This window comes from Hemiscyllium ocellatum, chromosome X (assembly GCF_020745735.1).
Source record: "Hemiscyllium ocellatum isolate sHemOce1 chromosome X, sHemOce1.pat.X.cur, whole genome shotgun sequence".
Lineage (NCBI taxonomy): Eukaryota > Metazoa > Chordata > Chondrichthyes > Orectolobiformes > Hemiscylliidae > Hemiscyllium > Hemiscyllium ocellatum.
Window position 1 is genome coordinate 8,728,343 of NC_083453.1, and position 24,193 is coordinate 8,752,535.

Sequence of the window (24,193 nt, forward strand, 5' to 3'; positions counted from 1 at the left end):
TTGAGAATTAGCCTCCTGCTTTCATCACTAATGGAGGGAAATCACATCGAGTCATAGTGCCCGGGTCCCACACCTTAAACCAAAGTGGGTGCCGTGCGTTGTCCCTTTAAACCAGGCCCTGGGTGCCTGCCTGAAGGGAGCATGCCCTCAGAGCATGCCAACCACCCACTGCTGCTCACAGACACTGTCTGTGTAGCCGGGAAATGTCAATGGATCATTCCTGCCGTTTCAGCCTCCCACAGAGAGTCACGTTTCATTGAGCTCCTATTTCCACGCCAGCTCCAGATGGAAACCCCACCCACCTGCCCTCCCCCCTCCCAGACCAAAGGCATTGCCATTTGTTTTCAGTTCCTGGTTTTCCACGTGACTGTGGGGCCCAGCTGGTGGATTGGCGCCCTCATCTGGCAATAGCGTTTACTCACAGAGCGCTTTAGGGAACATCTCCGGGACACTCACACCAATCAACCACACCGCCCCGTGGCCCAACATTTCAACTCCCCCTCCCACTCTGCCGAGGACATGCAGGTCCTGGGCCTCTCTCACCACCAGACGCCTGGAGGAAGAACGCCTCATCTTCCGCCTCGGAACACTTCAACCCCAGGGCATCAATGTGGACTTCAACAGTTTCCTCATTTCCCCTTCCCCCACCTCACCCTAGTTCCAAACTTCCAGCTCAGCACTGTCCCCATGACTTGTCCAGACTTGTCCTACCTGCCTAGCTCCTTTTCCACCTATCCACTCCACCCTGCCCTCTGACCTATCACCTTTACCCCCACCTTCATCCACCTCTTGCACTCTCAGCTACATTCCCCCAACCCCACCTCCCCCCTCCCATTTATCTCTCAGCCCTCAGGCCCACAGCCTCATTCCTGAAGAAGGGCTCCTGCCAGGAACGTCGATTCTCCTGCCCCTCGGATGCTGCCTGACCTGCTGCGCTTTTCCAGCACCACACTCTCAACTGTTCCCTTCTTCAGACATGGGACATGAGACACCTCTGCTGTGGTTAGCACTGCTGCCTCACAGCACCAGGGACCCGGATTCGATTCCAGCCTCGCCTGTCTGGCTGTCTGGGGTTTGCACGTTCTCCTTGTGTCTGCGTGGGCTTCCTCCTACAGTCTAAAGAATTGGCCAAGCTACGTTGCCCCTTAGTGCCCAGGTAAGGTAGATTGGCCATAGGACAGGCAGGGTTAGAGGGATGGAGTGGGATGCTCTTTTGGAGGGTCGGTGTGGACTTGATGGGCCGAAGGAGCCTACTTCCATACTGTAGGGATTCTCTGTGAGAGACTGACATTTGCCTATTGAGATAATGATACCTCTAAGGAACGGGCAGAGTTGCTGGCTCTTAAATAGATGTTGCATTGAAGAGCGCCTCATCTTCCGCCTGGGAACCCTCCAACCACAAGGGATGAACTCAGATTTCTCCAGTTTCCTCATCTCCCCTCCCCCCACCTTGTCTCAGTCAGTTCCCTCAACTCAGCACCGCCCTCCTAACCTGCAATCCTCTTCCTGACCTCTCCGCCCCCACCCCACTCCGGCCTATCACCCTCACCTTGACCTCCTTCCACCTATCGCATCTCCATCGCCCCTCCCCCAAGTCCCTCCACCCTACCTTTTATCCCAGTGTTGGTGTCATAGCCTCCCGGCCTCCCAGTGTTGGTGTCACAGCCTCCCGGCCTCCCAGTGTTGGTGTCACAGCCTCCCAGTCTCCAATTGTTGGTGTGGCAGCCTCCCGGTATCCCAGTGTTGGTGTCACAGCCTCCCGGGGTTGGTGTGACAGCCTCCCGGCCTCGGAATGTTGGTGTGACAGCCTCCCGGCCTCCCAGTGTTGGTGTCACAGCCTCCCGGTGTGCCAGTGTTGGTGTCACAGCCTCCTGGCCACCCAGTGTTGGTGTGACAGCCTCCCGGTCTCCCAGTGTTGGTGTCACAGCCTCCCGGTCTCCCAGTGTTGGTGTCACAGCCTCCCGGCCTCCCAGTGTTGGTGTGACAGCCTCCCGGTCTCCCAGTGTTGGTGTGACAGCCTCCCAGTGTCCCAGTGTTGGTGTCACAGCCTCCCAGTCTCCCAGTGTTGGTGTGACAGCCTCCCGGCCTCCCAGTGTTGGTGTGGCAACCTCCCGGTATCCCAGTGTTGATGTGACAACCTCCCGGTGTTGGTGTGACAGCCTCCCGGCCTCAGAGTTTTGGTGTGACAGCCTCCCGGCCTCCCAGTGTTGGTGTCACAGCCTCCCGGTCTCCCAGTGTTGGTGTCACAGCCTCCCAGCCTCCCGGTGTTGGTGTGACAGCCTCCCGGCCTCCCAGTGTTGGTGTCACAGCCTCCCGGCCTCCCGGTGTTGGTGTAACAGACTCCCGGCCTCCCAGTGTTGGTGTGACAGCCTCCCGGCCTCCCAGTGTTGGTGTCACAGCCTCCCAGCCTCCCAGTGCTGGTGTGACAGCCTCCCGGCCACCCAGTGTTGGTAAAACAGCCTCCTGGCCTCCCAGCGTTAGTGTGACAGCATCCCGGCCTCCCAGTGTTGGTGTCACAGCCTCCCGGCCTCCCAACGTTGGTGTCACAGCCTCCCGGCCTACCAGTGTTGGTGTGACAGCCTCCCGGCCTCCCAGTGTTGGTGTGACAGCCACCTGGCCTTCCTGTGTTGGTGTCACAGCCTCCCGGCCTCCCAGTGTTGGTGTCACAGCCTCCCGGCCTCCCAGTGTAGGTGTCACAGCCTCCCAGCCTCCCAGTGTTGGTGTGACAGCCTCCCGGCCACCCAGTGTTGGTAAAACAGCATCCCGGCCTCCCAATGTTGGTGTCACAGCCTCCCGGTCTCCCAGTGTTGGTGTCACAGCCTCCAGGCCTCCCAGTGTTGGTGTGACACCCTCCCAGTGTTGGTGTCACAGCCTCCTAGCCTCCCGGTGTTGGTCTACCAGCCTCCCGGCCTCGCAATGTTGGTGTCACCGCCTCCCGGCCTCCCAGTGTTGGTGTGACAGCCTCCCGGCCTCCCAATGTTGGTGCCACAGCCTCCTGGCCTCCCAGTGTTGGTTTCACACCCTCCCAGTGTTCGTGTCACAGCCTCCCAGCCTCCCGCTGTTGGTGTGACAGCCTCCCAGCCTTCCGGTGTTGGTGTGACAGCCTTCCAGCCTCCAAGTGTTAGTGTGACAGCATCCCGGCCTCCCAGTGTTTGTGTAACAGCCTCCCAGCCTCCCAATGTTGGTGTCACAGCCTCCCGGCCTCCCGGTGTTGGTCTACCAGCCTCCCGGCCTCGCTATGTTGGTGTCACAGCCTCCCGGCCTCCCGACGTTGGAGTCACCGCCTTCCGGCCTCCCAGTGTTGGTGTGACAGCCTCCCGGCCTCCCAGTGTTGGTGTGACAGCCTCCCAGCCTCCCGGTGCTGGTGTGACAGCCTCCCAGCCTCCCAGTGTTGGTGTGACTGCCTCCCGGCCACCCAGTGTTGGTAAAACAGCCTCCTGGCCTCCCAGCGTTAGTGTGACAGCATCCCGGCCTCGCTATGTTGGTGTCACAGCCTCCCGGCCTCCCGACGTTGGAGTCACCGCCTCCCGGCCTCCCAGTGTTGGTGTGACAGCCTCCCGGCCTCCCAACGTTGGTGTCACAGCATCCCGGCCTCCCAGTGTTGGTTTCACACCCTCCCAGTGTTGGTGTGACAGCCTCCCGGCCTCCCAGTGTTGGTATCACCGCCTCCCGGCCTCCCAGTGTTGGTGTCACAGCCTCCCAGCCTCCCAGTGTTGGTGTCACAGCCTCCCGGCCACCCAGTGTTGGTGTGACAGTCTCCAAGCCTCCCAGTGATGGTGTCATAGCCTCCCGTCCTCCCAGTGTTGGTATCACAGCCTCCCGGCCACCCAGCGTTGGTGCCACAGCCTCCCGGCCTCCCAGTGTTGGTGTCACAGCCTCCTGGCCTCCCAGCGTTGGTGCCACAGCCTCCCGGCCTCCCGGGGTTGGTGTGACACCCTCCCGGCCTCCCAGTGTTGGTGTAACAGCCTCCTGGCCACCCAGCGTTGGTAAAACAGCCTCCCGGCCTCCCAGTGTTGGTGTCACAGCCTCCCGGACGCCCAGTGTTGGTGTCACAGCCTCCCAGCCTCCCGGTGTTGGTCTACCAGCCTCCCGGCCTCGCTATGTTGGTGTCACAGCCTCCCGGCCTCCCGACGTTGGAGTCACCGCCTTCCGGCCTCCCAGTGTTGGTGTCACAGCCTCCCAGCCTCCCGGTGCTGGTGTGACAGCCTCCCAGCCTCCCAGTGTTGGTGTGACTGCCTCCCGGCCACCCAGTGTTGGTAAAACAGCCTCCTGGCCTCCCAGCGTTAGTGTGACAGCATCCCGGCCTCGCTATGTTGGTGTCACAGCCTCCCGGCCTCCCGACGTTGGAGTCACCGCCTCCTGGCCTCCCAGTGTTGGTGTGACAGCCTCCCGGCCTCCCAGTGTTGGTGTCACAGCCTCCCGGCCTCCCAACGTTGGTGTCACAGCCTCCCGGCCTCCCAGTGTTTGTGTAACAGACTCCCAGCCTCCCAGGGTTGGTGTGACACTCTCCCAGTGTTGGTGTCACAGCCTCCCAGCCTCCCGGTGTTGGTCTACCAGCCTCCCGGCCTCGCTATGTTGGTGTCACAGCCTCCCGGCCTCCCGACGTTGGAGTCACCGCCTCCCGGCCTCCCAGTGTTGGTGTGACAGCCTCCCGGCCTCCCAATGTTGGTGCCACAGCCTCCTGGCCTCCCAGTGTTGGTGTCACAGCCTCCCGGCCTCCCAGTGTTGGTGTCACAGCCTCCCAGCCCCCCGGTGCTGGTGTCACAGCCTCCCGGCCTCCCGGCGTTGGTGTCACAGCCTCCCAGCCTCCCAGTGTTGGTGTCACAGCCTCCCGGCCTCCCAGTGTTGGTAAAACAGCCTCACGGCCTGCCAGTGTTGGTGCAACAGCCTCCCGGCCTCCCAGTGTTGGTGTGACAGTCTCCAAGCCTCCCAGTGATGGTGTCATAGCCTCCCGTCCTCCCAGTGTTGGTATCACAGCCTCCCGGCCACCCAGCGTTGGTGCCACAGCCTCCCGGCCTCCCAGTGTTGGTATCACAGCCTCCCGGCCTCCCAGCGTTGGTGTAACAGCCTCCTGGCCACCCAGCGTTGGTAAAACAGCCTCCCGGCCTCCCAGTGTTGGTGTCACAGCCTCCCGGACGCCCAGTGTTGGTGTCACAGACTCCCAGCCTCCCAGTGTTGGTGTGACAGCCTCCCGGCCTCCTGGCGTTGGTGTCACAGCCTCCCAGCCTCCTGGTGTTGGTCTACCAGCCTCCCGGTCTCCCAGTGTAGATGTGACAGCCTTCCAGCCACCCAGCGTTGGTGTCTCAGCCTCCCAGCCTCCCAGTGTTGGTGTGACAGACTCCCAGCCTCCCGGCCTCCCGGCGTTGGTGTCACCGACTCCCGGCCTCCCAGTGTTGGTGTAACAGCCTCCCGTCCTCCCAGTGTTGGTGTGACTGCCTCTCGGCCTCCCAGTGTTGGTACTCAGCCTCCCAGCCTCCCAGTGTTGGTGTGACAGACTCCCTGCCTCCCGGCCTCCCGGCGTTGGTGTCACCGACTCCCGGCCTCCCAGTGTTGGTGTCATAGCCTCCCGGCCTCCCAGTGTTGGTGTCACCGCCTCCCGGCCTCCCAGTGTTGGTGTCACCGCCTCCCGGCATCCCAGTGTTGGTGTCACAGCCTCCCGGCCACCCAGCGTTGGTGCCACAGCCTCCCGGCCCCCCGGTGTTGGTGTGACAGCCTCCCGGCCTCCCAGTGTTGGTGTCATAGCCTCCCGTCCTCCCAGTGTTGGTATCACAGCCTCCCGGCCACCCAGCGTTGGTGCCACAGCCTCCCGGCCTCCCAGTGTTGGTAAAACAGCCTCACGGCCTGCCAGTGTTGGTGCAACAGCCTCCCGGCCTCCCTGTGTTGGTGTGACAGTCGCCAAGCCTCCCAGTGTTGGTGTCATAGCCTCCCGGCCTCCCAGTGTTGGTATCACAGCCTCCCGGCCTCCCAGCGTTGGTGCCACAGCCTCCCGGCCTCCCGGGGTTGGTGTGACACCCTCCTGGCCTCCCAGTGTTGGTGTAACAGCCTCCTGGCCACCCAGCATTGGTAAAACAGCCTCCCGGCCTCCCAGTGTTGGTGTCACAGCCTCCCGGACGCCCAGTGTTGGTGTCACAGACTCCCAGTGTTGGTGTCACAGCCTCCCAGCCTCCCGGTGTTGGTCTACCAGCCTCCCGGCCTCGCTATGTTGGTGTCACAGCCTCCCGGCCTCCCGACGTTGGAGTCACCGCCTTCCGGCCTCCCAGTGTTGGTGTGACAGCCTCCCGGTCTCCCAGTGTTGGTGTCACAGCCTCCCGGCCTCCCAGTGTTGGTGTGACAGCCTCCCGGCCTCCCAGTGTTGGTGTAACAGCCTCCCGTCCTCCCAGTGTTGGTGTGACTGCCTCTCGGCCTCCCAGTGTTGGTGTCTCAGCCTCCCAGCCTCCCAGTGTTGGTGTGACAGACTCCCAGCCTCCCGGCCTCCCGGCGTTGGTGTCACCGACTCCCGGCCTCCCAGTGTTGGTGTCATAGCCTCCCGTCCTCCCAGTGTTGGTGTCACAACCTCCCGGCATCCCAGTGTTGGTGTCACAGCCTCCCGGCCTCCCAGTGTTGGTGTGATACCCTCCCGTCCTCCCAGTGTTGGTGTAATAGCCTCCCGGCCTCCCAGTGTTTGTGTAACAGACTCCCAGCCTCCCAGTGTTGGTGTGACAGCCTCCCGGCCTCCCAGTGTTGGTGTCACAGCCTCCTGGCCTCCCAGTGTTGGTGTCACAGCCTCCCGGCCTCCCGGTGTTGGTGTGATACCCTCCCGTCCTCCCAGTGTTGGTGTAATAGCCTCCCGGCCTCCCAGTGTTTGTGTAACAGACTCCCAGCCTCCCAGTGTTGGTGTGACACCCTCCCAGTGTTGGTGTCACAGCCTCCCAGCCTCCCGGTGTTGGTCTACCAGCCTCCCGGCCTCGCTATGTTGGTGTCACAGCCTCCCGGCCTCCCGACGTTGGAGTCACCACCTCCCGGCCTCCAAGAGTTGGTGTGACAGCCTCCCGGCCTCCCAATGTTGGTGCCACAGCCTCCTGGCCTCCCAGTGTTGGTGTCACCGCCTCCCGGCCTCCCAGTGTTGGTGTCACAGCCTCCCGGCCCCCCGGTGCTGGTGTGACAGCCTCCCGGCCTCCCGGCGTTGGTGTCACAGCCTCCCAGCCTCCCAGTGTTGGTGTCACAGCCTCCCGGCCTCCCAGTGTTGGTATCACAGCCTCCTGGCCTCCCAGCGTTGGTGCCACAGCCTCCCGGCCTCCCGGGGTTGGTGTGACACCCTCCCGGCCTCCCAGTGTTGGTGTAACAGCCTCCTGGCCACCCAGCGTTGGTAAAACAGCCTCCCGGCCTCCCAGTGTTGGTGTCACAGCCTCCCGGACGCCCAGTGTTGGTGTCACAGACTCCCAGCCTCCCAGTGTTGGTGTGACAGCCTCCCGGCCTCCTGGCGTTGGTGTCACAGCCTCCCAGCCTCCTGGTGTTGGTCTACCAGCCTCCCGGTCTCCCAGTGTAGAAATGACAGCCTTCCAGCCACCCAGCGTTGGTAAAACATCCTCCCGGCCTCCCAGTGTTGGTGTGACAGCCTCCCGGCCTCCCAGTGTTGGTGTAACAGCCTCCCGTCCTCCCAGTGTTGGTGTGACTGCCTCTCGGCCTCCCAGTGTTGGTGTCTCAGCCTCCCAGCCTCCCAGTGTTGGTGTGACAGACTCCCAGCCTCCCGGCCTCCCGGCGTTGGTGTCACCGACTCCCGGCCTCCCAGTGTTGGTGTCATAGCCTCCCGTCCTCCCAGTGTTGGTGTCACAACCTCCCGGCCTCCCAGTGTTGGTGTCACAGCCTCCCGGCCTCCCAGTGTTGGTGTCACAGCCTCCCGGCCTCCCAGTGTTGGTGTAATAGCCTCTCGGCCTCCCAGTGTTGGTGTCACAGCCTCCCGGCCTCCCGGTGTTGGTGTGACACCCTCCCGTCCTCCCAGTGTTGGTGTAATAGCCTCTCGGCCTCCCAGTGTTCGTGTCACCGCCTCCCGGCCTCCCAGTGTTCGTGTCACAGCCTCCCGGCCTCCCAGTGTTGGTGTCAAAGCCTCCCGGCCTCCCAGTGTTGGTGTGACAGCCTCCCGGCCTCCCAGTGTTCGTGTCACAGCCTCCCGGCCTCCCAGTGTTGGTGTGCTACCCTCCCGGTCTCCCAATGTTGGTGTGACAGCCTCCCGGCCTCCCAGTGTTGGTGCCACAGCCTCACGGCCTCTCAGTGTTGGTGCCACAGCCTCACGGCCTCTCAGTGTTGGTGCCACAGCCTCACGGCCTCTCAGTGTTGGTGTGACAGCCTCCCGGCCTCCCGGTGTTGGTGTAACAGCCTCCCGGCTTCCCAGTGTTGGTATGACGGCCTCCCGGCCTCCCAGTGTTGGTGTCACTGCCTCCCGGCCTCCCAGTGTTGGTGTCACAGACTCCCGGCCTCCCAGTGTAGGTGTGACAGCCTCCCGGCCTCCCAGTGTTGGTGTCACAGCCTCCCGGCCTCCCAGTGTTGGTGTCACAGACACCCAGCCTCCCAGTGTTGGTGTGACAGCCTCCCGGCCTCCTGGCGTTGGTGTGACAGCCTCCCGGCCTCCTGGTGTTGGTCTACCAGCCTCCCGGCCTCCCAGTCTCCCAGTGTAGATGTGACAGCCTTCCGGCCACCCAGCGTTGGTAAAACAGCCTCACGGCCTCCCAGTGTTGGTATGACTGCCTCCCGGCCTCACAATGTTGGTGTCACAGCCTCCCGACCTCCCGACGTTGGAGTCACCGCCTCCCGGCCACCCAGTGTTGGTGTGACAGCCTCCCAGCCTCCCAGTGTTGGTGTCATAGCCTCCCGTTCTCCCAGTGTTGGTGTCACAACCTCCTGGCCACCCAGTGTTGGTGCGAAAGCCTCCCGGCCTCCCAGTGTTGGTGTCACAGCCTCCCAGCCTCCCAGTGTTGGTGTGACAGCCTCCCGGTCTCCCAGTGTTGGTAAAACAGCCTCCTGGCCTCCCAGCGTTAGTGTGGCAGCATCCCGGCCTCCCAGTGTTTGTGTAACAGACTTCCAGCCTCCCAGTGTTGGTGTCACCGCCTCCCGGCCTCCCAGTGTTGGTGTCACAGCCTCCCAGTGTTGGTGTCACAGCCTCCCAGCCTCCCGGTGTTGGTCTACCAGCCTCCCGGCCTCGCTATGTTGGTGTCACAGCCTCCCGGCCTCCCGACGTTGGAGTCACCGCCTCCCGGCCTCCCAGTGTTGGTGTCATAGCCTCCCGTCCTCCCAGTGTTGGTGTCACAACCTACCGGCATCCCAGTGTTGGTGTCACAACCTACCGGCATCCCAGTGTTGGTGTCACAACCTCCTGGCCACCCAGTGTTGGTGCGAAAGCCTCCCGGCCTCCCAGTGTTGGTGTCACAGCCTCCCAGCCTCCCAGTGTTGGTGTAACAGCCTCCCGGTCTCCCAGTGTTGGTAAAACAGCCTCCTGGCCTCCCAGCGTTAGTGTGGCAGCATCCCGGCCTCCCAGTGTTTGTGTAACAGACTTCCAGCCTCCCAATGTTGGTGTCACAGCCTCCCGGCCTCCCAGTGTTGGTGTCACAGACTCCCAGCCTCCCAGTGTTGGTGTGACAGCCTCCCGGCCTCCTGGCGTTGGTGTGACAGCCTCCCGGCCTCCTGGTGTTGGTCTACCAGCCTCCCGGCCTCCCAGTCTCCCAGTGTAGATGTGACAGCCTTCCGGCCACCCAGCGTTGGTAAAACAGCCTCACGGCCTCCCAGTGTTGGTATGACTGCCTCCCGGCCTCACAATGTTGGTGTCACAGCCTCCCGGCCTCCCGACGTTGGAGTCACCGCCTCCCGGCCACCCAGTGTTGGTGTGACAGCCTCCCAGCCTCCCAGTGTTGGTGTCATAGCCTCCCGTCCTCCCAGTGTTGGTGTCACAACCTACCGGCCTCCCAGTGTTGGTGTCACAATCTCCTGGCCACCCAGTGTTGGTGCGAAAGCCTCCCGGCCTCCCAGTGTTGGTGTCACAGCCTCCCAGCCTCCCAGTGTTGGTGTGACAGCCTCCCGGTCTCCCAGTGTTGGTAAAACAGCCTCCTGGCCTCCCAGCGTTAGTGTGGCAGCATCCCGGCCTCCCAGTGTTTGTGTAACAGACTTCCAGCCTCCCAATGTTGGTGTCACAGCCTCCCGGACTCCCAGTGTTGGTGTGAAAGCCGCCCAGCCTCCCAGTGTTGGTGTCACAGCCTCCCGGCCTCCCAGTGTTGGTGTCACAGCCTCCCAGTGTTGGTGTCACAGCCTCCCAGCCTCCCGGTGTTGGTCTACCAGCCTCCCGGCCTCGCTATGTTGGTGTCACAGCCTCCCGGCCTCCCGACGTTGGAGTCACCGCCTCCCGGCCTCCCAGTGTTGGTGTGACAGCCTCCCGGCCTCCCAATGTTGGTGCCACAGCCTCCCGGCCTCCCAGTGTTGGTGTCACAGCCTCCCGGCCTCCCGGTGCTGGTGTGACAGCCTCCCAGCCTCCCAGTGTTGGTGCGACAGCCTCCCGGCCTCCCAACGTTGGTGTCACAGCCTCCCAGCCTCCCAGTGTTGGTGTGACAGCCTCCCAGCCTCCCAGTGTTAGTGTGACAGCATCCCGGCCTCCCAGTGTTTGTGTAACAGACTCCCAGCCTCCCAGTGTTGGTGTGACACCCTCCCAGTGTTGGTGTCACAGCCTCCCAGCCTCCCGGTGTTGGTCTACCAGCCTCCCGGCCTCGCTATGTTGGTGTCACAGCCTCCCGGCCTCCCGACGTTGGAGTCACCGCCTCCCGGCCTTCCGGTGCTGGTGTGACAGCCTCCCAGCCTCTCAGTGTTGGTGTGACAGCCTCCCGGCCACCCAGTGTTGGAGTCACCGCCTCCCGGCCTTCCGGTGCTGGTGTGACAGCCTCCCGGCCTCCCAGTGTTGGTGTCACAGCCTCACGGCCTGCCAGTTTTGGTGTGACAGCCTCCCGGCCTCCCAGTGTTGGTGCTACAGCCTCACGGCCTCTCAGTGGTGGTGCCACAGCCTCACGGCCTCTCAGCGTTGGTGTTACAGCCTCCCGGCCTCCTGGCGTTGGTGTGACAGCCTCCCGGCCTCCCAGTGTTGGTGTGACAGCCTCCCGGCCTCCCAGCGTTGGTGTGACAGCCTCCCGGCCTCCCAGTGTTGGTGTCACAGCCTCCCGGCCTCCCAGTGTTGGTGTCACAGCCTCCCGGCCTCCCGGCATTGGTGTGACAGCCTCCCGGCCTCCCAGTGTTGGTGTGACTGCCTCCCGGCCTCCCAGTGTTGGTGTCACAGACTCCCAGCCTCCCAGTGTTGGTGTGACAGCCTCCTGGCCTCCTGGCGTTGGTGTGACAGCCTCCCGGCCTCCCAGTGTAGATGTGACAGCCTTCCAGCCACCCAGCGTTGGTAAAACATCCTCCCGGCCTCCCAGTGTTGGTGTAACAGCCTCCCGGCCTCCCAGTGTTGGTGTCACAACCTCCCGGCATCCCAGCGTTGGTGTCTCAGCCTCCCAGCCTCCCAGTGTTGGTGTAATAGTCTCCCGGCATCCCAGTGTAGGTGTGACAGCCTCCTGGCCTCCTGGCGTTGGTGTGACAGCCTCCCGGCCTCCTGGTGTGGGTCTACCAGCCTCCCGGCCTCCCAGTCTCCCAGTGTAGATGTGACAGCCTTCCGGCCTCCCAGTGTAGATGTGACAGCCTTCCAGCCACCCAGCGTTGGTAAAACATCCTCCCGGCCTCCCAATGTTGGTGTGACAGACTCCCGGCCTCCCAGTGTTGGTGTAACAGCGTCCCGGCCTCCCAGTGTTGGTGTCACAACGTCCCGGCATCCCAGTGTTGGTATCACAGCCTCCCGGCCTCCCGGTGTTGGTGTAACACCCTCCCGGCATCCCAGAGTTCGTGTCACCGCCTCCCGGCCTCCCAGTGATGGTGTCACAGCCTCCAGGCCTCCCGGTGTTGGTGTGACACCCTCCCGGCCTCCCAGTGTTCGTGTCACAGCCTCCAGGCCTCCCAGTGTTGGTGTCACAGCCTCCCGGCCTCCCAGTGTTGGTGTCACAGCCTCCCGGCCCCCCAGCGTTGGTGTGACAGCCTCCCGGTCTCCCAGTGTTGGTGTGCTACCCTCCCGGCCTCCCAGTGTTGGTGTCACAGACTACCAGCCTCCCAGTGTAGATGTGACAGCCTCCCGGCCTCCCAGTGTAGATGTGACAGCCTTCCAGCCACCCAGCGTTGGTAAAACATCCTCCCGGCCTCCCAATGTTGGTGTGACAGACTCCCGGCCTCCCGGTGTTGGTGTAACACCCTCCCGGCATCCCAGTGTTCGTGTCACCGCCTCCCGGCCTCCCAGTGATGGTGTCACAGCCTCCAGGCCTCCCGGTGTTGGTGTGACACCCTCCCGGCCTCCCAGTGTTCGTGTCACAGCCTCCAGGCCTCCCAGTGTTGGTGTCACAGCCTCCCGGCCTCCCAGTGTTGGTGTCACAGCCTCCCGGCCCCCCAGCGTTGGTGTGACAGCCTCCCGGTCTCCCAGTGTTGGTGTGCTACCCTCCCGGTCTCCCAGTGTTGGTGTGACAGCCTCCCGGCCTCCCAGTGTTGGTGTCACAGCCTCCCGGCCTCCCAGTGTTGGTGTGACAGCCTCCCAGTGTTGGTGTGACCCCCTCCCGGCCTCCAAGTGTTGGGGTGACAGGCTCCCGACCTCCCAGTGTTGGTGCCACAGCCTCACGGCCTCTCAGTGTTGGTGTGACAGCCTCACGGCCTCTCAGTGTTGGTGTGACAGCCTCCCGGCCTCCCAGTGTTGGTGTGACACCCTCCCGGCCTCCCAGTGTTGGTGTAACAGCCTCCCGGTCTCCCAGTGTTGGTGTCACAGCCTCCCGGCCTCCTGGCGTTGGTGTGACAGCCTTCTGGCCTCCCAGTGTTGGTGTGACACCCTCCCGGCCTCCCAGTGTTGGTGTGGCCGCCTCCCGGCCTCCCAGTGTTGGTGTCACCGCCTCCCGGCCTCCCAGTGTTGGTGTAACAGCCTCCCGGCCTCCCGGTGTTGGTGTCACAGCATCCCGTCCTCCCAGTGTTGGTGTCACAGCCTCCCGGCCTCCCAGTGTTTGTGCAACAGCCTCCCGGCCTCCCGGTGTTGGTGTCACAGCATCCCGGCCTCCCAGTGTTGGTGTCACAGCCTCCCGGCCTCCCAGTGTTGGTGTCATAGCTTCCCGTCCTCCCAGCGTTGGTGTCACAGCCCCCCGGCCACCCAGCGTTGGTGTGACAGCCTCCTGGCCTCCCAGTGTTGGTGTGACAGCCTCCTGGCCTCCCAGCGTTGGTGTGACAGCCTCCCGGCCTCCCAGTGTTGGTGTGACAGCCTCCCGGCCTCCCAGCATTGGTGTGACAGCCTCCCGGCCTCCCTGTGTTGGTGTCACAGCCTCCCGGCCTCCCAGTGTTGGTGTCATAGCTTCCCGTCCTCCCAGTGTTGGTGTGACAGCCTCCCGGCCTCCCAGTGTTGGTGTGACAGCCTCCCGGCCTCCCAGTGTTGGTGTCTCAGCCTCTCGGCCTCCCGGTGTTGGTGTCACAGCCTCCCAGTGTTTATGTCACAGCCTCCCAGTGTTGGTGTGATCCCCTCCCGGTCTCCAAGTGTTGGTGTGACAGCATCCCGGTGTTGGTATCACAACCTCCCGGCCTTCCAGTGTTGGTGTCACAACCTCCCGTCCTCCCGGTGTTGGTGTGACGGCCTCCCGGCCTCCCAGTGTTGGTGTCCAAGCCTCCCGGCCTCCCAGCGTTGGTGTGACCCCCTCCCGGCCTCCCAGTGTTGGTGTGAAAGCCTCCCGTCCTCCCAGTGTTGGTGTCCAAGCCTCCCGGCCTCCCAGCGTTGGTGTGACAGCCTCCCGGCCTCCCAGTGTTGGTGTCACCGCCTCCCGGCCTCCCAGTGTTGGTGTGACCCCCTCCCGGCCTCCCAGTGTTGGTGTCACCAACTCCCGGCCTCCCAGTGTTGGTGTCACAGCCTCCCGGCCTCCCGGTGTTGGTGTCACAGCCTCCCGGCCTCCCAGTGTTGGTGTCACAGCCTCCCGGCCTCCCAGTGTTGGTGTGACAGTCTCCCGGCCTCCCAGTGTTGGTGTCACCACCTCCCGGCCTCCCAGTGTTGGTGTCACAGCCTCCCGGCCTCCCAGTGTTGGTGTCACCACCTCCCGGCCTCCCGGTTTTGGTGTCACAGCCTCCCGTCCTCCCAGCGTTGGTGTCACCGCTTCCCGGCCTCCCAGTGTTGGTGTAACAGCCTCCCGGCCTCCCAGTGTTGGTGTCATAGCTTCCCGTCCTCCCAGTGTTTGTGTCACAGCCCCCCCGTCCTCCCCGTGTTGGTTTCACACCCTCCCAGCCCCCCAGCGTTGGTGTGACAGCCTCCCGGCCTCCCAGTGTTGGTGTCACAGACTCCCGGCCTCCCAGGGTTGGTGTGACAGCCTCCCGGCCTCCCAGTGTTGGTGTCACAGCCTCCCGGCCTCCCAGTGTTGGTGTCATAGCTTCCCGTCCTCCCAGTGTTGGTGTGACAGCCTCCCGGCCTCCCAGTGTTGGTGTCTCAGCCTCCCGGCCTCCCAGTGTTGGTGTCACCGCCTCCCGGCCTCCCAGTGTTGGTGTGACAGCCTCCCGGCCTCCCAGTGTTGGTGTCTCAGCCTCCCGGCCTCCCAGTGTTGGTGTCACCGCCTCCCGGCCTCCCAGTGTTGCTGTGACACCCTCCCGGCCTCCCAGTGTTGGTGTCACAGCCTCCCGGCCTCCCAGTGTTGGTGTCACCGCCTCCCAGTCTCCCAGTGTTGCTGTGACACCCTCCCGGCCTCCCAGTGTTGGTGTCACAGCCTCCCGGCCTCCCAGTGTTGGTGTAACAGCCTCCCAGTCTCCCAGCGTTGGTGTGATCCCCTCCCGGCCTCCCGGTGTTGGTGTCACAGCCTCCCGGCCTCCCGGTGTTGGTGTGACAGCCTCCCGGCCTCCCAGTGTTGGTGTCTCAGTCTCCCGGCCTCCCAGTGTTGGTGTCCAAGCCTCCCGGCCTCCCAGTGTTGGTGTGACAGCCTCCCGGCCTCTCAGTGTTGGTGTAACAGCCTCCCGGCCTCCCATGTGTTGGTGTCTCAGCCTCCCAGTGTTTATGTCACAGCCTCCCAGTGTTGGTGTGATCCCCTCCCGGCCTCCAAGTGTTGGTGTGACAGCATCCCGGTGTTGGTGTCACAACCTACCGGCCTTCCAGTGTTGGTGTGACGGCCTCCCGGCCTCCCAGTGTTGGTGTCCAAGCCTCCCGGCCTCCCAGCGTTGGTGTGACCCCCTCCCGGCCTCCCAGTGTTGGTGTGAAAGCCTCCCGTCCTCCCAGTGTTGGTGTCCAAGCCTCCCGGCCTCCCAGCGTTGGTGTGACAGCCTCCCGGCCTCCCAGCGTTGGTGTCACCGCCTCCCGGCCTCCCAGTGTTGGTGTGACCCCCTCCCGGCCTCCCAGTGTTGGTGTCACCACCTCCCGGCCTCCCAGTGTTGGTGTCACAGCCTCCCGGCCTCCCGGTGTTGGTGTCACAGCCTCCCGGCCTCCCAGTGTTGGTGTCACAGCCTCCCGGCCTCCCAGTGTTGGTGTGACAGTCTCCCGGCCTCCCAGTGTTGGTGTCACCACCTCCCGGCCTCCCAGTGTTGGTGTCACAGCCTCCCGGCCTCCCAGTGTTGGTGTCACCACCTCCCGGCCTCCCGGTGTTGGTGTCACAGCCTCCCGTCCTCCCAGTGTTGGTGTCACCGCTTCCCGGCCTCCCAGTGTTGGTGTAACAGCCTCCCGGCCTCCCAGTGTTGGTGTCATAGCTTCCTGTCCTCCCAGTGTTTGTGTCACAGCCTCCCCGTCCTCCCCGTGTTGGTTTCACACCCTCCCAGCCCCCCAGCGTTGGTGTGACAGCCTCCCGGCCTCCCAGTTTTGGTGTCACCACCTCCCGGCCTCCTAGTGTTGGTGTCATAGCCTCCCGGCCTCCCAGTGTTGGTGGCACCGCCTCCCGGCCTCCCAGCGTTTGTGTGACAGCCTCCCGGCCTCCCAGTGTTGGTGTCACAGCCTCCCGGCTCCCAACATGGTGTGACAACTTCCCGGCATCCTGGATGTTGATGTCACCACCTCCCGTCCTCAAAATGTTGGTGTCACAGCCTCCCGGCCCCCCGGTGTTGGTGTCACAGTCTCCCGGCCTCCCAGTGTTGGTGTGACAGTCTCCCGGCCTCCCAGTGTTGGTGTCACCACCTCCCGGCCTTCCAGTGTTAGTGTGACAGCCTCCCGGCCTCCCAGTGTTGCTGTGACAGCCTCCCGGCCTCCCAGTGTTGGTGTCACAGACTCCCGGCTCCCAACATTGGTGTAACAGCCTCCTGGCCTCCCAGTGTTGGTGTCACAGCCTCCTGGCCTCCCAGTGTTGGTGTCACAGCCTCCCTGCCTCCCAGTGTTGGTGTGACAGCATCCCGGTGTTGGTGTCACAACCTCACGTCCTCCCGGTGTTGGTGTGACGGCCTCCCAGCCTCCCAGTGTTGGTGACACAGCCTCCCGTCCTCCCAGTGTTGGTGTTACAGCCTCCCGGCCTCCCAGCGTTGGTGTCACAACCTCCCGGCCCCCCAATGTTGGTGTGACAGCCTCCCGACCTCCCAGTGTTGGTGTAACAGCCTCCCGGCCTCCCAGTGTTGGTGTGACAGCCTCCCGGCCTCCCAGTGTTGGTGTCACAGCCTCCCAGCCTCTCAGTGTTGGTGTAACAGCCTCCCGGCCTCCCAGTGTTGGTGTGACAGCCTCCCGGCCTCTCAGTGTTTGTGTAACAGCCTCCTGGCCTCCCAGTGTTGGTGTGACAGCCTCCCGGCCTCCCGGCGTTGGTGTGACAGCCTCCCAGCCTCCCGGTGTTGGTGTCACAGCCTCCCAGCCTCCCGGTGTTGGTGACACAGCCTCCCGGCCTCCCAGTGTTGGTGTGACAGCCTCCCGGCCACCCAGCGTTGGTAAGACAGCCTCCCGGACTCCCAGTGTTGGTGTCACAGCCTCCCGGCCTCCCAGTGTTGGTGTCACAGCCTCCCGGCTCCCAACATGGTGTGACAACTTCCTGGCATCCTGGATGTTGATGTGACAGCCTCCCGTCCTCAAAATGTTGGTGTCACAGCCTCCCGGCCTCCAGGTGTTGGTGTGACAGCCTCCCAGTCTCCCAGCATTGGTGTCACAGCCTTCCGGCCTCCCAGTGTTGGTGTCACAGTCTCCCGGCCTCCCAGTGTTGGTGTGACAGTCTCCCGGCCTCCCAGTGTTGGTGTCACCACCTCCCGGCCTTCCAGTGTTAGTGTGACAGCCTCCCGGCCTCCCAGTGTTGGTGTCACAGCCTCCCGGCCTCCCAACGTTCGTGTCACAGCCTCCCGGCCTCCCAGTGTTGGTGTCACCACCTCCCGGCCTCCCAGCGTTGGTGTGACAGCCGCCCGGCCTCCCAGTGTTGGTGTCACAGCCTCCCGGCCTCCCAGTGTTGGTGTAACAGCCTCCTGACCTCCCAGTGTTGGTGTGACAGCCTCCCGGCCTCCCAGTGTTTGTGCAACAGCCTCCCGGCCTCCCGGTGTTGGTGTCACAGCATCCCGGCCTCCCGGCGTTGGTGTGACAGCCTGCCAGCCTCCCGGTGTTGGTGTCACAGCCTCCCAGCCTCCCGGTGTTGGTGACACAGCCTCCCGGCCTCCCAGTGTTGGTGTGACAGCCTCCCGGCCACCCAACGTTGGTAAGACAGCCTCCCGGACCCCCAGTGTTGGTGTCACAGCCTCCCGGCCTCCCAGTGTTGGTGTGCTAGCCTCCCGGCCTCCCAGTGTTGGTGTCAAAGACTCCCGGCCTCTCAGTTTTGGTGTGACAGCCTCCCGGCCTCCCAGTGTTGGTGTCACAGCCTCCCGGCCTCCCAATGTTGGTGTGACAGCCTCCCGGTCTCCCAGTGTTGGTGTCACAGTCTCCCGGCCTCCCAATGTTGGTGTGACAGCCTCCCGGTCTCCCAGTGTTGGTGTCACAGTCTCCCGGCCTCCCGGTGTTGGTGTCACAGCATCCCGGCCTCCCAGTGTTGGTGTCATAGCTTCCCGTCCTCCCAGTGTTTGTGTCACAGCCTCCCGGCCTCCCAGCGTTGGTGTGACAGCCTCCCAGCCTCCCAGTGTTGGTGTCACTGCCTCCCGGCCTCCCAGCGTTGGTGTGACAGCCTCACGGCCTCCCAGTGTTGGTGTCACAGCCTCCCGGCCTCCCAGTGTTGGTGTAACAGCCTCCTGGCCACCCAGCGTTGGTAAAACAGCCTCCCGGCCTCCCAGTGTTGGTGTCACAGCCTCCCGGCCTCCCAGTGTTGGTGTGACAGCCTCCCGGCCTCCCAGTTTTGGTGTCTCAGCCTCTCGGCCTCCCGGTGTTGGTGTCACAGCCTCCCAGTGTTTATGTCACAGCCTCCCAGTGTTGGTGTGATCCCCTCCCGGCCTCCAAGTGTTGGTGTGACAGCATCCCGGTGTTGGTGTCACAACCTCCCGGCCTTCCAGTGTTGGTGTGACGGCCTCCCGGCCTTCCAGCGTTGGTGTCACAGCCTCCCGGCCTCCCAGTGTTGGTGTGACAGTCTCCCGGCCTCCCAGTGTTGATGTCCAAGCCTCCCGGCCTCCCAGCGTTGGTGTGACCCCCTCCCGGCCTCCCAGCGTTGGTTTGACAGCCTCCCGGCCTCCCAGTGTTGGTGTGACAGCCTCCCGTCCTCCCAGTGTTGGTGTCCAAGCCTCCCGGCCTCCCAGCGTTGGTGTGACAGCCTCCCGGCCTTCCAGCGTTGGTGTCACAGCCTCCCGGCCTCCCAGTGTTGGTGTGACAGTCTCCCGGCCTCCCAGTGTTGGTGTCACCACCTCCCGGCCTCCCAGTGTTGGTGTCACAGCCTCCCGGCCTCCCGGTGTTGGTGTCACAGCCTCCCGGCCTCCCAGTGTTGGTGTCACAGTCTCCCGGCCTCCCAGGGTTGGTGTCACCACCTCCCGGCCTCCCAGTGTTGATGTCCAAGCCTCCCGGCCTCCCAGTGTTGGTGTCACAGTCTCCCGGTCTCCCAGTGTTGGTGTCACAGCCTCCCGGCCTCCCAGTGTTGGTGTGACAGCCTCCCGGCCTCCCAGTGTTGGTGTCACAGCCTCCCGGCCTCCCAGTGTTGGTGTGACAGCCTCCCGGCCTCCCAGTGTTGGTGTCACAGCCTCCCGGCCTCTCAGTGTTGGTGTAACAGCCTCCCGGCCTCCCGGCGTTGGTGTGACAGCCTCCCAGCATCCTGGTGTTGGTGTGACAGCCTCCTGGCCACCCAGCGTTGGTGTCACAGCCTCCCGGCCTCCCAGTGTTGGTGTGCCAGCCTCCCGGCCTCCCAGTGTTGGTGTCACAGCCTCCCGGCCTCCCAGTGTTGGTGTGCCAGCCTCCCGGCCTCCCAGTGTTGGTGTCAAAGCCTCCCGGCCTCCCAGTGTTGGTGTCTCAGCCTCCCGGTCTCCCAGTGTTGGTGTCACAGCCTCCCGGCCTCCCAGTGTTGGTGCCACAGCCTCCCGGCCTCTCAGTGTTGGTGTCACAGCCTCCCAGCCTCCCGGTGTTGGTGTCACAGCCTCCTGGCCACCCAGTGTTGGTGTCACAGACTCCCGGCATCCCGGATGTTGATGTGACAGCCTCCCGGCCTCAAAATTTTGGTGTCAAAGCCTCCCGGCCTCCCAATTTTGGTGTTACAGTCTCCAAGCCTCCCACTGTTGGTGTCACAGCATCCCGGCCTCCCGGCGTTGGTGTGACAGCATCCCGGTGTTGGTGTCACAACCTCACGTCCTCCCGGTGTTGGTGTGACGGCCTCCCAGCCTCCCAGTGTTGGTGACACAGCCTCCCGTCCTCCCAGTGTTGGTGTTACAGCCTCCCGGCCTCCCAGCGTTGGTGTCACAACCCCCCGGCCCCCCAATGTTGGTGTGACAGCCTCCCGACCTCCCAGTGTTGGTGTAACAGCCTCCCGGCCTCCCAGTGTTGGTGTGACAGCCTCCCGGCCTCCCAGTGTTGGTGTCACAGCCTCCCAGCCTCTCAGTGTTGGTGTAACAGCCTCCCGGCCTCCCAGTGTTGGTGTGACAGCCTCCCGGCCTCTCAGTGTTTGTGTAACAGCCTCCTGGCCTCCCAGTGTTGGTGTGACAGCCTCCCGGCCTCCCGGCGTTGGTGTGACAGCCTCCCAGCCTCCCGGTGTTGGTGTCACAGCCTCCCAGCCTCCCGGTGTTGGTGACACAGCCTCCCGGCCTCCCAGTGTTGGTGTGACAGCCTCCCGGCCACCCAGCGTTGGTAAGACAGCCTCCCGGACTCCCAGTGTTGGTGTCACAGCCTCCCGGCCTCCCAGTGTTGGTGTCACAGCCTCCCGGCTCCCAACATGGTGTGACAACTTCCTGGCATCCTGGATGTTGATGTGACAGCCTCCCGTCCTCAAAATGTTGGTGTCACAGCCTCCCGGCCTCCAGGTGTTGGTGTGACAGCCTCCCAGTCTCCCAGCATTGGTGTCACAGCCTTCCGGCCTCCCAGTGTTGGTGTCACAGTCTCCCGGCCTCCCAGTGTTGGTGTGACAGTCTCCCGGCCTCCCAGTGTTGGTGTCACCACCTCCCGGCCTTCCAGTGTTAGTGTGACAGCCTCCCGGCCTCCCAGTGTTGGTGTCACAGCCTCCCGGCCTCCCAACGTTCGTGTCACAGCCTCCCGGCCTCCCAGTGTTGGTGTCACCACCTCCCGGCCTCCCAGTGTTGGTGTGACAGCCGCCCGGCCTCCCAGTGTTGGTGTCACAGCCTCCCGGCCTCCCAGTGTTGGTGTAACAGCCTCCTGACCTCCCAGTGTTGGTGTGACAGCCTCCCGGCCTCCCAGTGTTTGTGCAACAGCCTCCCGGCCTCCCGGTGTTGGTGTCACAGCATCCCGGCCTCCCGGCGTTGGTGTGACAGCCTGCCAGCCTCCCGGTGTTGGTGTCACAGCCTCCCAGCCTCCCGGTGTTGGTGACACAGCCTCCCGGCCTCCCAGTGTTGGTGTGACAGCCTCCCGGCCACCCAACGTTGGTAAGACAGCCTCCCGGACTCCCAGTGTTGGTGTCACAGCCTCCCGGCCTCCCAGTGTTGGTGTGCTAGCCTCCCGGCCTCCCAGTGTTGGTGTCAAAGACTCCCGGCCTCTCAGTTTTGGTGTGACAGCCTCCCGGCCTCCCAGTGTTGGTGTCACAGCCTCCCGGCCCCCCAATGTTGGTGTGACAGCCTCCCGGTCTCCCAGTGTTGGTGTCACAGCCTCCCGGCCTCCCAGTGTTGGTGTGACAGCCTCCCGGCCTCTCAGTGTTGGTGTGACAGCCTCCCGGCCTCTCAGTGTTGGTGTAACAGCCTCCCGGCCTCCCAGTGTTGGTGTGACAGCCTCCCGACCTCCCGGTGTTGGTGTCACAGCGTCCTGGCCACCCAGCGTTGGTAAAACAGACTCCCGGCCTCCCAGTGTTGGTTTCAAATCCTTCTGGCCTCCCAGTTTTGGTGTCGCAGCCTCCCGTCCTCCCAGTGTTGGTGTAACAGCCTCCTGGCCAGCCAGCATTGGTAAAACAGCCTCCCGGCAGCCCGAATGTTGATGTGACAGCCTCCCGGCCTCGAAATTTTAGTGTAATAGCCTCCTGGCCTCCCAGTTTTGGTGTCAAACCCTCCCGGCCTCCCAGTGTTGGTGTCAAAGCCTCCCGGCCTCCCACTGTTGGTGTGACAGCCTCCCGGCCTCCCAGTGTTGGTGTCACCGCCTCCCGGCCTCCCACTGTTGGTGTGACAGCCTCCCGGCCTCCCAGTGTTGGTGTCACCACCTCCCGGCCTCCCAGTGTTGGTGTCACAGGCTCCCGGCCTCCCAGTGTTGGTGTCACAGCCTCCCGGCCTCCCAGTGTTGGTGTAACAGCCTCCCGGCCTCCCAGCGTTGGTGTGACAGCCTCCCGGCCTCCCAGTGTTTATGTCACAGCCTCCCAGTGTTGGTGTGACCCCCTCCCGGCCTCCAAGTGTTGGTGTAACAGCCTCCCGGCCTCCCGGTGTTGGTGTCACAGCATCCCGGCCTTCCAGCGTTGGTGTGACAGCCTCCCGGCCTCCCAGTGTTGGTGTCACAGCCTCCCGGCCTCCTAGTGTTGGTGTCACAGCCTCCCGGCCTCCCAGTGTTGGTGTCACAGCCTCCCGGCCTCCCAGTGTTGGTGTCACAGCCTCCTGGCCACCCAGCGTTGGTAAAACAGCCTCCCGGACTCCCAGTGTTGGTGTGACAGCCTCCCGGCCTCCCAGTGTTGGTGTCACCGCCTCCCGGCCTCCCAGTGTTGGTGTGACAGTCTCCAAGCCTCCCACTGTTGGTGTGACAGCCTCCCGGCCTCCCAGTGTTGGTGTCACCACCTCCCGGCCTCCCAGTGTTGGTGTCACAGCCTCCCGGCCTCCCAGTGTTGGTGTCACAGCCTCCCGGCCTCCCAGCGTTGGTGTGACAGCCTCCCGGCCTCCCAGTGTTGGTGTCACAGCCTCCCGGACTCCTAGTGTTGGTGTCACAGCCTCCCGGACTCCCAGTGTTGGTGTGACATCCTCCCGGCCTCCCAGTGTTGGTGTGACAGTCTCCAAGCCTCCCATTGTTGGTGTCATAGCCTCCCGGTCTCCCAGTGTTGGTGTCACAGCCTCCCGGCCTCCCAGTGTTGGTGTAACAGCCTCCCGGCCTCCCAGTGTTAGTGTGACAGCCTCCCGGCCTCCCAGTGTTGGTGTCACCACCTCCCGGCCTCCCAGTGTTGGTGTCACCACCTCCTGGCCTCCTAGTGTTGGTGTCACAGCCTCCCGGCCTCCCAGTGTTGGTGTGACAGCCTCCCGGCCTCCCGGCGTTGGTGTGACAGCCTACCGGACTCCCAGTGTTGGTGTCACAGCCTCCCGGCCTCCCAGTGTTGGTGTGCTAGCCTCCCGGCCTCCCAGTGTTGGTGTCAAAGACTCCCGGCCTCTCAGTTTTGGTGTGACAGCCTCCCGGCCTCCCAGTGTTGGTGTCACAGCCTCCCGGCCCCCCAATGTTGGTGTGACAGCCTCCCGGTCTCCCAGTGTTGGTGTCACAGCCTCCCGGCCTCCCAGTGTTGGTGTGACAGCCTCCCGGCCTCTCAGTGTTGGTGTGACAGCCTCCCGGCCTCTCAGTGTTGGTGTAACAGCCTCCCGGCCTCCCAGTGTTGGTGTGACAGCCTCCCGACCTCCCGGTGTTGGTGTCACAGCGTCCTGGCCACCCAGCGTTGGTAAAACAGACTCCCGGCCTCCCAGTGTTGGTTTCAAATCCTTCTGGCCTCCCAGTTTTGGTGTCGCAGCCTCCCGTCCTCCCAGTGTTGGTGTAACAGCCTCCTGGCCAGCCAGCATTGGTAAAACAGCCTCCCGGCAGCCCGAATGTTGATGTGACAGCCTCCCGGCCTCGAAATTTTAGTGTAATAGCCTCCTGGCCTCCCAGTTTTGGTGTCACCGACTCCCGGCCTCCCACTGTTGGTGTGACAGCCTCCCGGCCTCCCAGTGTTGGTGTCACCGACTCCCGGCCTCCCACTGTTGGTGTGACAGCCTCCCGGCCTCCCAGTGTTGGTGTCACCGACTCCCGGCCTCCCACTGTTGGTGTGACAGCCTCCCGGCCTCCCAGTGTTGGTGTAACAGCCTCCCGGCCTCCCAGTGTTGGTGTCACCACCTCCCGGCCTCCCAGTGTTGGTGTCACAGGCTCCCGGCCTCCCAGTGTTGGTGTCACAGCCTCCCGGCCTCCCAGTGTTGGTGTAACAGCCTCCCGGCCTCGCAGCGTTGGTGTGACAGCCTCCCGGCCTCCCAGTGTTTATGTCACAGCCTCCCAGTGTTGGTGTGACCCCCTCCCGGCCTCCAAGTGTTGGTGTCACAGCATCCCGGCCTTCCAGCGTTGGTGTGACAGCCTCCCGGCCTCCCAGTGTTGGTGTCACAGCCTCCCGGCCTCCTAGTGTTGGTGTCACAGCCTCCCGGCCTCCCAGTGTTGGTGTCACAGCCTCCCGGCCTCCCAGTGTTGGTGTCACAGCCTCCTGGCCACCCAGCGTTGGTAAAACAGCCTCCCGGACTCCCAGTGTTGGTGTGACATCCTCCCGGCCTCCCAGTGTTGGTGTCACCGCCTCCCGGCCTCCCAGTGTTGGTGTGACAGTCTCCAAGCCTCCCACTGTTGGTGTGACAGCCTCCCGGCCTCCCAGTGTTGGTGTAACAGCCTCCTGGCCTCCCAGTGTTGGTGTCACCACCTCCCGGCCTCCCAGTGTTGGTGTCACAGCCTCCCGGCCTCCCAGTGTTG

General features: G+C 63.7%; 1 protein-coding gene across 1 annotated transcript; it reads left to right on the plus strand.

Annotated features, from left to right (window-relative positions):
* The first annotated feature begins 2,976 nt into the window (after positions 1 to 2,976).
* LOC132805743 (mucin-1-like) lies at positions 2,977 to 21,509 on the plus strand. The gene is made up of 14 exons (XM_060820969.1): positions 2,977 to 3,304; positions 3,756 to 3,986; positions 4,086 to 4,376; positions 5,653 to 5,823; positions 8,203 to 8,373; positions 9,133 to 9,363; positions 10,685 to 11,061; positions 11,541 to 11,703; positions 12,133 to 12,327; positions 16,840 to 16,920; positions 17,529 to 17,669; positions 20,138 to 20,218; positions 20,827 to 20,967; positions 21,337 to 21,509. Exons 1-14 carry the CDS (start codon positions 2,977 to 2,979, stop codon positions 21,507 to 21,509), a joined length of 2,775 nt encoding a protein of 924 aa, XP_060676952.1.
* The last annotated feature ends 2,684 nt before the right edge of the window (positions 21,510 to 24,193 follow it).

Excerpts from the sequence above, each read along its gene's own strand:
- LOC132805743 (XM_060820969.1), top strand. The coding sequence starts at position 2,977 with ATGTTGGTGCCACAGCCTCCTGGCCTCCCAGTGTTGGTTTCACACCCT. Across the intron at positions 12,328-16,839 it reads CACCGCCTCCCGGCCTCCCA|CCTCCCAGCCTCCCGGTGTT; the intron begins GTGATGGTGTCA and ends TTGGTGTCACAG. Across the intron at positions 17,670-20,137 it reads CTCCCGGCCACCCAACGTTG|CCTCCCAGCCTCCCGGTGTT; the intron begins GTAAGACAGCCT and ends TTGGTGTCACAG.